This window comes from Scomber japonicus, chromosome 19 (assembly GCF_027409825.1).
Source record: "Scomber japonicus isolate fScoJap1 chromosome 19, fScoJap1.pri, whole genome shotgun sequence".
NCBI lineage: Eukaryota > Metazoa > Chordata > Actinopteri > Scombriformes > Scombridae > Scomber > Scomber japonicus.
Genome location: NC_070596.1, coordinates 21,526,656 through 21,541,516, shown reverse-complemented (window position 1 = coordinate 21,541,516; position 14,861 = coordinate 21,526,656). Strand labels below are relative to the sequence as shown.

At 41.7% G+C, this 14,861-nt stretch overlaps 1 protein-coding gene across 1 annotated transcript in view; it reads right to left on the bottom strand.

The window, feature by feature from the left end:
- The window catches only part of col27a1a (collagen, type XXVII, alpha 1a), a 66,109-nt gene extending 56,960 nt beyond the window's left edge, over window positions 1-9,149 (bottom strand). Inside the window, exons 1-3 of the mRNA XM_053339497.1 lie at window positions 9,092-9,149; window positions 5,332-6,851; window positions 1,407-1,460 (exon numbers count right to left, since the gene is read on the bottom strand). Coding sequence (XP_053195472.1) covers window positions 1,407-1,460; window positions 5,332-6,851; window positions 9,092-9,149 — 1,632 coding nt within the window. The remainder of the gene's footprint in view (window positions 1-1,406; window positions 1,461-5,331; window positions 6,852-9,091) is intronic.
- Window positions 9,150-14,861: the final 5,712 nt, after the last annotated feature.

Sequence of the window (14,861 nt, the reverse complement as noted above, 5' to 3'; positions counted from 1 at the left end):
ACACATGAAAATACAAGCGCACATGCTTCCAAAATATGCATGCACGTGTCCGTGGACATCAATAATTTATACCTGATGTATTTACTTGTTTTATTATCTGAACTGTGTGGGTAGCGTGAAATGTTTGTTTAGTAGTTGACAAAGAACCAGAGACTTATCCAAGTCTGTAACATATATTAAAAAAACAAGCTCTTTGAGGCTGCACAGTGGTGATTTGAGTTAAGTGCTAACATTAGCATGCTAAGATGTTGAGGTGAATGATAATGCTAACATGTTGAGGTTTAGCAAGTATAATGGCCCAATATCTAAGTTTAGCATGTAAGTGTGCTAACATTTGCTGAGTAGTACTAAACATTAAAAGCAACTGAGGTTTGGTTGGGATACATAAACAAATGTGGTTGGATTTATTAGCTCATAAACAAAACATTTGAGCAAATTTAACATTTTGATCACTAAATTAATTATTACAAATCATCCAGAGGGGAACTTAAATGTCTGCACCAAAATTTAAAGCCAATCAGTCTAATAGTGAAATTTCACTCAATCTCGTCGTCTGCTATATGAAAAATCAGGGGATTCATCCATACATCAGAGGCAGAGAGAGAAACAGAGGAAGGAAAAGAGAATTCCTAAATGAGGATCCACGAATGAGACTATATCTGTTTAACTGCCGTGGAGAAAGAGGCCTTTCATTAGTCCAGAATGGGATTCCTATGAAGTGTCGCTGCAGCCTGCTGCAACAACTCAGGCAGGAGAAGAAAGTCCAGTGGAGCCATGTGTTCTCTGTCTGTTTACAGTGCTTTTATTAGGCATCCTGTGGCACAGGCAGCCTTTTGAAAGGCCGTCTTTATAGGAGCTTTCCTGTTTATGCTTAGGGGTGGGAGGTCAGCACTCGCAGCCCCGTGCAGAATATGGTCAATCTGCCGGCATAGGAAAACTTTGTGTGTGAGTATGTGAGAGAGAGTGTGTGTCAGCTGGGTGATGGGAGGGGTTTAAAGTGGTGTGGGAGCCCGGCCTGGCAGGTTATTATTTTAACTGCAAAAAATGGTCCAGGACTTTGCCTTTTAGGCTGAAACACACAGATACGTTCCTCTCTGTCCTTGTACGTCTGTTTGTCTGTCTGTCTGTCTCTCCAAATCACCTTTCTGCCAAGAGGGTTATTTCTGTCTGTTTGTTTTTGAGCTTTCAGTCAACATATACGTCAGGAGTGGGGGCAACACGCAAGCAATACACACAGACACATGCAGAGAGATACTTAAGGTTATTAACATAGATGCATAAAAAGCATTTTAGAGACTAACACTGAAAAAAGAAAAAAGAATTCTAGAGGTTACCATGGGAGGTGTGTTTAATGTGGCTAGAGGTGTTTGAGGGCAACCAAGAGGAAAAAGAGGAATGAAACTCACCCGAGGACCCCTCTTGCCTGGTAGGCCTGGCTTCCCTGGAGGTCCGAACAGTCCCTAGAGAGAAACAGTATTCAGTCAGTGTTGTGTTTTGACATGTCGAATGATACCATACGATCATACTCTCTCAAAGCCATCAGATCTTTAAAGACTCCTTTCTGCATTTCCACAGTGAACCCAGAGACAGGCTGGGTAAAAAAGTGACACCTTTTCATTCCCCGGGTGATGAGAGTTCAGCCTTATCCATCAGGAAGTACTGTGCTAGTGTGGCAGGAAACTGTAGAAACACTAGACGTAACAGGTCATTTCCTGCGACAGTCAATGCCCCTGTGTGCCTTTATCAGGCTCAATCGTTTTCTTTTAATCAAAAAAGAGGAAAAGGAGAAGTCAGGAAAAACAGTGGGCTTGTGGTTGCTGAGGCCAACTAAGAGCTACCTGCAGGGCTCTGGATCCTGATGCAAATGTGTGTTCAAGCCTGAGCGTATAGCATTTCTAAAATGCTTTGTGCACCGCAAATTGCGTTACAGTATTTTTACCATGTTGTTAAATCTGATGCCTGAGATAACACAGATATGAAGATCTAGTAAAAAAGCAGCAGAATCTACCATAAAGCATTGTTATTGACGTGTGAAAGTTGTGCCCTTTCTGCAGTTTCCTCATCTCAATTTTCACAAGGCTATGAACTTTAAGAGACAAAAGGGAAAACTTCAAAAAACAATTTACACTTCAAAACAACCCTAGCCCTCTTATATACAGAGACCTCCACCTAAAGGTTATAGTGATCACAGCTCCTACCTGTGTAGTGGATACCTGTGTCTCTGTGTTCTGGTTTATATTGCTGAGAATTATAATTGGCCTCCCAACCAACTCTTCTAGGATGACCTCCATGGTTGAGACCACCCCTCTTGTTACAGGTGGTGGTGCACTATGGTGGCCTAAGGACCTGTCGACATCAACACACACCCCCTGTCCATCTTCACACTTCCACCCCCTGCTTCACCCCTCCTTCCTTGTTTGTTTATTCCAAGTGTCTTTTTTCCTTTTTGCACCTGCCTGTCTTAAACATATATTCTTTTCTTTGTTTCTGGGAGATTTTGTTTGTTGACTGCTCTCTAACCCGGGAGGTTGAAGTCTCACGAAATTCGCACATCAGAAAGCATTTTCCAGTCACCGCATTTCAAACACAGACAGATGGCAAAGGCTGTTTTCTGTTATGAAGTTTAGACTTGCTGAGTGTGCCTATGAGAGCATGATTGATGCCGCCTGACAACTGAATCCAAATTACAAAGTGTATTGAAAGTGTATTATATAATTAATTACAAACTGATTAAAAACTACTGGATTAGACATTAAAAATGTGCAAACTCTCTTCTTTTCCTTTATTGCCAAATGTAAAATTAATCTCTTTAAAAGCTTTTTAATAGTGGAAACATTCAAGTACTGGAGCAGCTTGCAGGTAGCCTCTTACTGAATACAGAAGTCTAGATGTGCAAGGAATTCTGAACCCGTCACTTCATTAAATTTGATCTCAAAGTCAATATGGCTTCAATTAATAAATAATCATATTAAAAAATTCAGAACATATAAATCACATTCAGAGCAGATCTTTGACAGAAAGCACTGGCAGCCAGAGTGCAGATTCTGCACAGTGGAAACAAGAGTGCAGATTATGGTTATAGTGTGTAAAGATACTTAAGGCAGAAAGAGTAATGTCAAACAAAGCTAGTGACCAGAACCTGAATGAACGTGAGGTTTTACATTGGCTTCTTAGTTTCATATTTGTCAAAATGTGTGCATGTTTGAGATAGAGAGAAACAGAGAGAGTATGTGTGTGTGTACAAGACTGTGAGAAAGAGTTTATGTTTATGAAAGAAAAACTAAGTGTGACTGGGTTCATCTGGCATCTCTCAGTGGCACTACATGGCAAGACTGAGACATATCCATACAAATACACACATGTACGCCTGACTTTCTATAGTTGTAAGGACACTTACATAATACATTCCCTTACGCCTTATCCTAACCTTAACCAACAATTGAATGCCTAACCATAACCACTTAATTCTAACCTTATCCTTGAAATCAAGTCTTGCCATACATGCCACATTACCACAATGCCCGTGGTTTGATTCCGGCAGTGGACCTTTGTTGCATGTCTCTCTCACTCTCTCCCATCGTTTCCAGTCATCTCTAAACGGTTACTATCCAATAAAAGGCATAAAATGCCCAAAAATTCACAGTAAAAAACAAAACCATATCTCACTATGTATAAATGTCCTTACAACTATGATTCTCACAATGAATAATTCATCTAGTCTAGCCTATTTGATTCTTTCCTATCACTCCATTTAGGTTTTTAAACATTTATCATTTTAAACACATGTAATTTAAGGTGTGGTGCATGTTTATGAATTCAGCAAACCCTTGAACAATAACTGGACCACATGCTACAGTTTGTGTTCTGTTTCTTTGCTCTGGATGAATGGTAAGGCACAGATTTGTATAGACAGAGCTGCTTGAAGATTGGTATAACCTGCTGCATACTGTATTTGGCATATCATGGCAAAAGTTTCTTTCTTGGGTTCGGCATAGTATGGCATTTGTAAATGATGTCAGTCACTGTTTCAGTAAATTACATTATAACACCCCTTACTCATTCGTCTGCAATCTCCCTTTAATGGTGGATTACAGCACTCTATATTGAGATTGCAGTTAGAGCTTTCTAAATGGCAGTAATTCAGGTGACAGTAATGACAGTCGTGCTTGGTGTGGACATCACTACAGAGGAAAATTAGTCAGCCCTAGACACACCGCACTCTGCAATCTACAGCAGTAAATTACAGGCCACTACAAAGGATAAGCAAGGCACACGTATCAAACACGGGCTGTGCTCAAATCTAACACTAAAAATGACTCCTGGATGATTCAATCACAAGGGTGGCTTTAAAATACAAGTACAACACACCCAAAACATGCCAAAGAGATGGACAACGTGGTTTTCTCAGGCTGCTTTTGTAGAAAAGGAACTGTGTTGTCAACTGTGTGTAGTTCCCAACACAATTCATTTGCTTATTCCGAACAATGTGAACAAAACTCTGAAGTTGTTAACACAGTCCTTTCCCCTGCTCTGTGGTCATAAGAAAATAATCAACTATGGCCCAGGGTGCTCAAGTTGTCAGTCAAGATGCAAATGAGATGCTCCCTGAGGCTTGGTGTGAACTGTAATCTATATAAAAAGGTGAAAATGGATCTGTCTGTCTTGGTGTTCCCACTCCTGGTCTACCTTTGTGCCTGCATTGAGAAGCGGAATGATGGTGTTTACTGACTGTTTTGACCCTTGACCTGGCTTTGAAGGAGGGCCATGTGACCCCCACTAGCCCTTTAGGACAGAGGAATCTGGTGGAGAGACGGCAAGGCGTCAGACCTGACACGTCACACCCAGCCTGGAGGGTTTTGTGCACAGAGGAAGGAGGAAAAGTAGGATTTCTAACCTGTGTGGGAAAGAAGATAGTGCTACATTAACCCACATATCTCTGTGGTGTCTTATTTCCAGCCTTAGAGCACTAGAATCAAACCTGGCCTTTCACTGGTGATAAAAAAAACACTTTCACCACTTTACCAACATAAACCACTGAACTCACCACCTACAACTGCCAGCACAAATAGCAGACGTAGCCTGCATGTTTTGCTACTGCATTTTAGTTGAAGTCTCACCAGAGCAAAAAAAAAAGGGACCATATTATGTCAGTTTCAGCTGTTTTACACTGGTTCCCGACCAGTCCAACAGGCACCTTATGTCCTTCAAGCATGTGGTGCTAGCTAACCCTTGATCCAAATCAAAAAAGAGTGCTCTAGCCCATAAATATAAATTAAGGGCACAACAACACAGAAACACTTACTTATCAACTCAGTAGCATAATGTGCTTACCTGGGGGCCTATTTCTCCTTTTTGTCCTACAGGTCCAGCCAGAAGGGAGAACTGAGTTGGTGCCACCTCCCAGCTCTGGAAACCGTCAGTGGCAGGTGGTGTTGCTGGATTGTATGACGATCTGGTAGGTCGTGGAGTAACTGGAGCCTTGGGGTTAGTTCTGGCCTGCTTTGTTGGCTTGGTGACCTGTTTGGAGTCTGGCTTGGAGGTTTTAGCAGTTGCAGTTTTGGAGATTGTTGATTTGGAGGGGTAGACTTTGGATATTGTTGGTTTAGAAGGGACAACCTTGACAGAATTTACTTTGGATTTGGACAGAGTGGCTTTGGATGTTGTAACTTTTGGCTTGGGAGATGTTTTCTTGGCTGTGGTGGGTTGTGGTTTCTTTGGGACTGCACTTTGGTCTGATAAGGAAGAGTCAGGTTTTGTCTTAGAGGGTTTGGTGCTGGAAGTGGCAGAAATAGTTGGTTTCTTCTTGTTGTCTGATCCTGCAATTGTCTTTTTGGGGCTGCTATGAGGAGTGGGCTTAGGGGGAGTAGGTTTGGAGGATTTCTGATTTGAAGCTTTAGAGGTGGAGGGCTTTGCGGTTGGTGGTTTTGTGGGGGGAACTCGGGTCCTGAGTGGTGCTGTGACAGTTTGGGTCCTGACCTTGGGAGGTGGAGAGGCCAGCCCAACCTGGACTGTGATTGGCATCACGGTTCCCAGCACAGGTGTAGGAATGGTCCCAGGGTTGGGTTTTATTGTTTGGGTGGGGGCCACATATCTGACAGCCGAGGCAGCAGCGGCAACACTCCTGGCTAAGCTTAGCCCTGTAGGCTTCCTGGCTGTTTCCGGGCCACCACGTTTTGTTGTAGCAGTGGTAGCTGTGATGTTTGTTTCTCGTGTTAAGATAGGCAGCAAGGGAGGAAGGTTAGGCCTGTATGTATCAGCTTCCCTGCACTGTTTCTTAATGTACCTGCAGTAGTTGTGAGCTGCCTGTGCAGAAGGGACTAGGTCAAACTGGCAGATGGCTCCTTCAAAGTGTGCTGAAGCTTGCTGTTGGCTCGCCCGCCCCAGCAGGAAGGAGCCCTGGAGCTCTGGAGCCAGTTTATCCTCACTGTCCCACCCAAAGTCTGCATGAACACTCTGCTCTCCGCAGGAGGCATATAGAGTCACTCTCTGTCCATTAATTCCCACTGCCAGCTGGTGCCACTGGCCATCATGGGGCTCATAGGGCAGTGCCACTGAGGTGTTTGGTCCTGTGTGAAGGACCAGTTTGCCCGGTACAAGCTGCAGACCAAGAAGGAGCTTCCTGCGGCCTGAGAGCAGGGTGAAGAGGAAAGCACTGCTGACACGGTGTGAGCGCACACTCAGGACCAGTGCCACGTTGGGCCAGACGGCCGCTGGGAAAACTGAGCGCAACGGAGCTTCGATGTGCGCCCGCTGGTTGAGGATGATCCCAGATCTGAATGGAATAACCCCTGCTGGCACCGAGCGTGACGGCTTCTCTCCCTTAAGCCCCAACTTTTGGAGGATGTCCACATCTAGATAGAAGGGAGAGTGGTGTTAGAGGTACACATAATTAGGACAGGCTTGTTAACACACCAGTGCAAATAGAAAAAAAAGTTAAAAACAAACGCTCATTATCATATTAAGTACTTGGAAGGTATATTTAAAACTGAAGACATTATCTTTCTGATACATCTGTTTTGTTAATCTGTGATATTCTTGCATATTTTAGCTAAATAACTAAGTCCGTCTCAAATGTTTTGTAACCTCTACCTACAGAAATATGCAGATTTTTTTTTGCCATAATCAGGAATCTGGAAATACAGCAGCAGGAAAAAATGGGCAAACAGTGAAGAAGGGTTTCATAAGACAAAGGCTACTTCAGAGTCCACTTATTTTCTTTCTCCTTACTCCTCCAAGTAGAATTAAATGATTTGGAACATCCTTAAGATGTCAGATCTGATGGGTTTCCAAAACTGATGACAGACGAAATATGAGAACTGAGATACCTCAGCGGTTGAAGCCAATCAGGAAGCATCAGCAAAGAAAATTGCAGCTGAATGAAAAAAAATGTCATGGGGGAGTATTTTAAAAAAGTCAAACATCACTCAAAACAATTGTAAGGACACATGAGAGCAATAAGTTAGCAGATATGGATGAGAGAAATCATACTGAAGGAATCTGTTAAACATCTTTAAATTATTAATAGGACATTCTGGAGTCATTGTGAGAATTTTGTCTTCCTGAATCAAGAGAGGCTCAGCAAAATATTTTAATATGTTTTTGCCAGTGGCTGTTGGATTGACTATTCTGACGTGCGAGCCAATTTTCCAATAACTTCCCATCAACAAAATAAAAACAGTCCATGTATTGCTATCACACATGACAGACATGGCAGCATCACGGCCATACATCATGTCATACTGATCTTTCAGCTAACACAGAACAGCAGTTCACAAAGTGGTGGAACTCAAACACCGTGAGATGGAAAAAAAAAGATGGTTTAAGCAAAGACTGAAATACAAACAATAATAAGCTTGCTGGGTTTTGCGGTTACAAAAATGCTTCTGTAGGCTGTCTTGTGCAACTTCAGGCCAAAACAAATGACTATGTATAGATGCAAGCAGACATAAATCTAGGCTGATGGTAGGGAAGTATGGCAAGACCTTGGATGGTTGCTTCATGGGTGGGTAGATGCTGCACGCAGGTGCTGTGGTGGCTTGTTTTAAATGCCAGTCTTCCACAGTCTCATCCTTCTCTCCAACATGGCAAGTTGTGGCATCATTTTGAGGGAAATAATAGCTTTGAGTATTCCCAAAACAAATGGCCTCAACACTTAGTATATTTATTGCTACACAAACCCGCACATTCTTAAAGGAGCAGTTCACCCCAAAATGTGATCTTGACTACAATATGTCTATAATCTATAGTCACTCACTTTTAATTTAAAACCCCATTGAAGTTGGCAGTACCACAACACAAACAGCAAGCATATCCTACTTCCTTTTATCCTTGTATTTGCTCTACTGACTTTGGTTACTGAATTGGGTTTTGTCCTAAAAATGAGGAATTAAACGCAACTACAGCCACTGTATTAAAATATGAGCACAAATAAAACACCTTTGAAGCAAACTCTAACTGAGATGTAGCTATTTAAACGAGAATTACATCCACCTTCTGACATAGTGGTAGCTTTTTTCCTACTGATAAATTCAGTGAAATCCAATTACCTATGCAACAAAGAACACAGAAAATATATTCATCCCTTCACTATATCACCATATTTCTATTAGAAAATGACTCCATAGCCCTTAACTGGCTCCTTCATCCCCAACGTCTTGTGGAACGGAGCAAGACGAGACTTTGTGGTAGGTGTTCACCCTGTGCAGATGGAAATGTGACGGCTGGTGAAGGTAACAGTGAAGGGGCTCAGGCAGGGCCAAAGCAGCCAGTACCAGGAACACACAATCAGGCTAAAGGACCTAATCTTCTCTTGCCCAACCCTTACAACAGAGAGAGAGGCTGTTGGATACTGTATAAAGCTAACAAATATGTGTTTGTGAATTTTGAGGCACAAGGTAGGTCCAGGTTCTAAATATACATTTGGTGTAAATTACATTACTTCCACAACAATTGACACATCTGAATAAAAGAGTCATCTGATTCTATGTATATGTGCTGGAAACATTTGCTTGACTGATATGAAGGCATGGCGTCTTTGTTTAAAGGCTTTAGAGGGCTAATGAGCCAAAGGACATCGGCATCATCAGACAACCTCCCGTTTTCCCCTTCTCCTCTATGCCCTTCTCATCAATAGAGTCAGTTGTGGACATTTAGAACATGACCACATTAACCACAAGTGAGCGCAGCATCTTCCTGCCTGGGGGCTTAACAAAGTTTCCAGCATACCAGCCAATTTTTACTCCCTGTTGTCAGGGGTCCCAGCGCTCGTTCTCTCTGACAGAGGCCCCTCAACATCTTTATTGTCTCTGGACTCACTTTGACCTGTGGTGACTGAGCCTTGTCTAATGGGGACATGTGTACAGAAGCCCTGCTTGTGAAAAGATGGAAATGTGTGCAAACAATGTTGATGAGATGACAGAAAGATGAGGGGACAGACAGATGGTTCCTAACAGTTGCTGTATTGGTAAGCTATGGAGAGCAAGGACTTCAATGAAATGCTTGTCTTTCTATAATACAAGGCTTGCTTCATTAGACCACTAAAGGGGTTTCCAACTTTGGAAATATGTGATTGCACGGAAAGTTTAAAAAAAGTTGGGCAAGGATTTGATTCCTACAGTAGCAGCGCTGGTAGTTATCAAGCAATTAGACCTGAGGGAAGAACTTCACCCAAACTAATGTGTCGAGTGTGGAAATATTGAGTGCTAATGTGCCAGTTCTTCATACAACATTGCACTCAAAAAACTCATTCAAAAACACATTTTTGCACATTAAAAAGTACCAAATTGAGGCATGCCTCTCTTATACAGCCACGTCTTTATGGTCTTTCCATGTTCTGTATAAGGCTGTAAGACTTTCCTTTACCTCAAAACATTAGGGGTGTATAAAATAGTCTGAGAAAACAAGACCTACTTCGGGCATAATGTATACCCATCCACACTGAATTCTCCTCTCTGTGTGGTCTCATCTGCAGTAAAGGACAACAGGACTTGGCAGCGAGAGCAGGGGGTGCATTACATGTATCTGTTCTATATTCTTCTGTCTCCAAACTTTACTGTACTTTAAATACAACTTCTATTATAACTGTGGCATACATAACCATGTGGTTTTAGATAGGCAGTGTATTGTAAGGATGTAAACACACATGCAGATCCGTGTTTAACACATGGCTGAGTTCATTGCCTCACTCTGTGCCAAGTCACTCAAGTACAACAGACAGAAAGTCCAAGGCTCTTCACTCTAATGCTATCCTGTAATGTTATCCCTTGTAGAGGATAAAGTCACTGATTCACTGAGACACACTCAGGAAAATCTCTCTTCAACTGGGCTAAAATAGTCTACAGTGAGTCATTTATGATATATCTGAATGGAAAAGTACTCCTCAAAGCAATAGATTGTATCTATTCCCATAACATCAGATTTGCGATTGAAACCTTCAGATTCTGAATCAGGGATGTTGTGGATGTTGTGGCAATTTAACATCTAACTTAAACATTAGACAACATTTTACTTCTAAATGTATGACTTTACATGCCTGTTATAAAAAAACTGTGTAAATGATCTAACAGTACAATATGCAACGAATTGGGAAAATACTCCAAAAGGGAAACTTAGGGAAAGCATTTGGTCAGCACTAAGCCAGGTGTCTGTCAAGTATACTATGGAATATGCTGCTTCTTAACGGCGTTATGAGAAGGAACTTTTTCCTCCATAAAATGCAGTCTGGCACTGGTTTTACCCTTTGCTTCTTTCTTCAACTTAATGTCCGTGGTATTGATGGTAGAACGGAGAGCAGTTGTTGGCACAGAAAAAATGTATGGGCAACAACCTCAGCTATCAAGATGATACACCACAGCTGAGGATGGAAAAGATCAAAAGAACCTCTCTCTACTCTCTCGCTTGTCTGGGAGGCTGAAAGAGTCAGTGAGTCCAATTGTGAGTCCAATTGCCCCTAAACAAGTGCCTGTTGAATCCACTACAGATATGAAAACACTACGATCAATGGCCTCTGAGAAGAAGAGCATGCAATTTTTATCATCAGTGCTGCAGCAGTGACTGTAGACAAAACTGTGGGAGAGACTCTCTGGGAAATTACTGACAAACTAGCCATACTGAATTACTGTGCTGTGGGTTTGAAGATGCCTTCTTTCATTCACATGGCTGCCCTCTTAGAGAGTGCACACCAGCAATTTCAGCCACTGTGTGACAGTGATGCCGGTTGCCAAATTTGACTGATGCCAAGTAGCCTGATCAGAGCCTAAAACCCGCTCAGCTGATTTTTTACTCCCATTTAGAACACAAATGTTTTTTTTTATCCATCTGACATACTTGTTTTTTGGGTGATGATATTTTCTTTAAATAACACACAGTTTGGTCACAAGTAACTACATGGAGATAAATCAAGATCTAGGCAAATCCAAATGCCTGATTACAGCCATGAAAATAATCTCCTTCAGGACTTTGGACATTATATTAAAAGTAATTATTTAAAAGAACAGTTTTTACAAAGCTTATCACAGAGCTTTGACTTTGTAACCGAATAACAACTTGAATGGGGAAAAAAAGTTTCCACATTTTCAGTTTCTGGATTTCAGACTTATTGAACTCTGTGTCCTGTCAGTTTCAATCACAATAACAGAAGAAGAAAAGACAACGGGCCATTCACAGGAATCTCTAACTTTTTATCGGGGGAAACAGTCAAATTGTACAAAAAAGGTCCATATTATAGAACAGCTGACCAAAACTATTTTTACACCCAATAAAGAAAAAAAGCTAGCTTGAAAGGGTGGCAATACGCCCAGTCTGGCAACCTTAAAATAAACGCTGACAAGTTGACAAACTGTCAGTGGACATAGTAACACCTGAGCTTGCACAATGGATAAAAAAAATCAGATTGTATTTCATATTTGCACTATTATAATATACCCTGCACAACTTTAAATCTCTTTGCCAAAAGAAACTTCAGCAGTACTTGAGACACTGACTTTACAGTGAATTTACAGCTGAATGCTGTAAATTACCCAAGTTTGACAGGACTGTCTGGAGAGTGAATTTTCTCTATCAGAGTCAGCTTTCAATCTATGAGCTATCTGTTCACTCAATTTAGCTTACTCAACACCTGTCGTCATAGCAACAGTTGGCCCAATTCTCAGAGCAATGTGTTTACGTGCTTAAGCAATGACCAAACAGGCAAAGAATAACTCCAAAATCCCCCCAGTGCTCCAATAAGTTTTACAGTTTTTCCACTGGTAAATGTGCAGTAAGGCAGAAGGGGGTGAGGATGTGAAGTGACTGAAATGAGGCGGAGGTGACTGGAAGCCACGTCTTACCTTCAGAGTGTACTTGTGTAAGTCCCAGGTAACAAGTACAATATAAAACGGTACAGAGCAATAGGACTCTCCTAGGGAGGAAGAGAAGAGAGGGAATTAGAGAGGCAGTGGTCACACAGTCATGAATCATACAATTACTGATGTTTAACTGTTAAGATGATTTAACCACCTTGTTATTTACAACTCAAGGGGAAAACCTTATGCTTTAACGAGATTAAAATGTGGTCACTAAGGAATCATCTATATAGCACCACATACTCATGTAATAGACCAAGATTACAAAACTGATGTTTTATGAATCAATTAAGGATATGATAGCTATCTGTAACCATTGTTTGGAGTTGTCATTAGAGGTTTACATGACACTGAAACGACAATTCAAACAAACCCATTTACTTTGCAACTGAGCCGCTGCTTCCACATGAATAACAAATGGGAACTGGATTCTGCTAAAGCAATTACAACTCCCTCTCTCTCTCACACACACACGCAGAGCTTCAAATTGTGGTTTTTAGGACACAAATACAATAGTAGACATATCCATCAACTCTCCTCCCAAAACTAACATGTGTATGCACACACACACACACACACACACACACACACACACACACACACTCTCTCTCTCTCTCTCAACTCCCTCACCACATCCAGGTGTGGAGCAAGCAGAGCTGAGGCAACTGATTGGCAAGTGGACTGAGAGCTCAGTGGGGGACCGAGATCTAGTGACAGGCTGGAAGCCACTGTTTACCGCTGGAGGTCATCCAGACACACATAGTCACACACGCACACACACACTGGAGGAGGAAATGTGTATAGCAGCTGTAGCTGGACAGCCACAGGCAAGCAAGCAGACAGGGGCTCCAAATACATAAATGTGGGGAAGACGGTAACTATTATATAAACATGTTTACCTGCACTATCTCATGCAGAGGTTTGTACCAATAAAGGCACAAACACATATTTTCTTTCTCTATACAAATATTTTAGCCTCTGCATTAACCAGTGGCTGTTTCCCCCACAGACCAAAATGATTATAATCAGAGTGTGTGTACTTATATCTAAATGTGTGTGTGTGTGTGTGTGTGTGTGTGTGACCGTGTGCTTACATGTGTTTGTGGCGTCTATGTCTGCCCCTTGTTGCTAATAAAGCGTCATCACAATCAACCCCACACACAGCTGGCTGTGGTTACTCAGGATGCTTAGTTTGTGTGTGCTTTGTGTGAGTGTGAGTAAGTGTGTATCTCCCAGATGGCCAGCTGGTTACAGTCTCACTCAGTGACTTATCAGCTGAGGAGAGATCCGCTCTCTGAAAATGAGTCATAAATGCTGTTTTTTTTTCTTTCTTTTACAGCAGTGAAAAAGACTCTCATTCTCAGTTTACTTTGGCTTTTAGTTCCTGGTAATTTGTTTAGAATTTAATTAAAGTGTTTCTGAAGCATACGTGACAAGTAAGGATTTTTCATTCTGTGAAACAGTTGAAGGTGGAGGTAGATTTGTGCACCGTGGACATTTAAATCAGTTGGGCTGAACATGAACCCTGCCTGGTGTGGTTTTCATACTGCAACAATGAGCAATGACATGACTCCCTGAGGGAAATCTCAGCTAAGCTGAGTGGACAAAATACAGGCCAGCTGAACAATACCTCTTCCCATGTAATCATTAAACCAGCCAGTCCAACCTATATATTATGCTACAAACTACAGAACTCACATTTCAAAGACAGGAAGGGGAATAATGCTGCTCTGTATTGCTGAACGTGTGATTCATAATTGACCTACTCATCTGATTTTTGCTCCTAACTGAGATTAACACATGCTTCTCCTTTGGCACCAAACAGCCAAGAATGGAAGTAAATAGGGAGACATAAAATGGGGTGATTAACAAAATAAAAGAGTGACTGAGCAATAAACTGATGGAGAGAGTGAGTCACCACATCTGGATGTTTGTTACAATGTTTTCTAAATGTCCTTGAGTGGGAAAGAAATTTACTTTAAGTTTATCAAAGCTATTTAGTGCCACATTATGCAATCTGCAGTATCACATGATACGCTGTTATATTTCTGCAGTGTTTCTCTTTTCCTTTTTAATTCATAACTCTCCTGTGATTTGTTTTTGCCATTATTGTCTTTATTACTTTTTCCAAACACTGACTACACATCCATGTCCAGACACTGATTCTAACCTTTCGACACCCTAACGGCCCACACATACACACACATGGACACACTGCCAACCAGTCAAAGGCTGAGAAAAAAAACACTGAGAGGCGAGTGTAGTTTACGTTTCTTTTCACAAGCTTGGACTACTCAGTGATTCCTGAAAAGATTTCCCAAAGGCGATTCTGCCCCCTGACCGCGCACGCACGCACGCACACACACACAGAGCGGAAAATTCCTATGGATGTGGAGACACTAACAGAGGTTGATGAGGAGGACACAGTAACTGGCATCTTATAATATACTTGTGTGTCAATCATATGTTCTTTCTGCAGCAAAATTATCTTCGGACTGTTTACTTCCTGATTAATTTCTA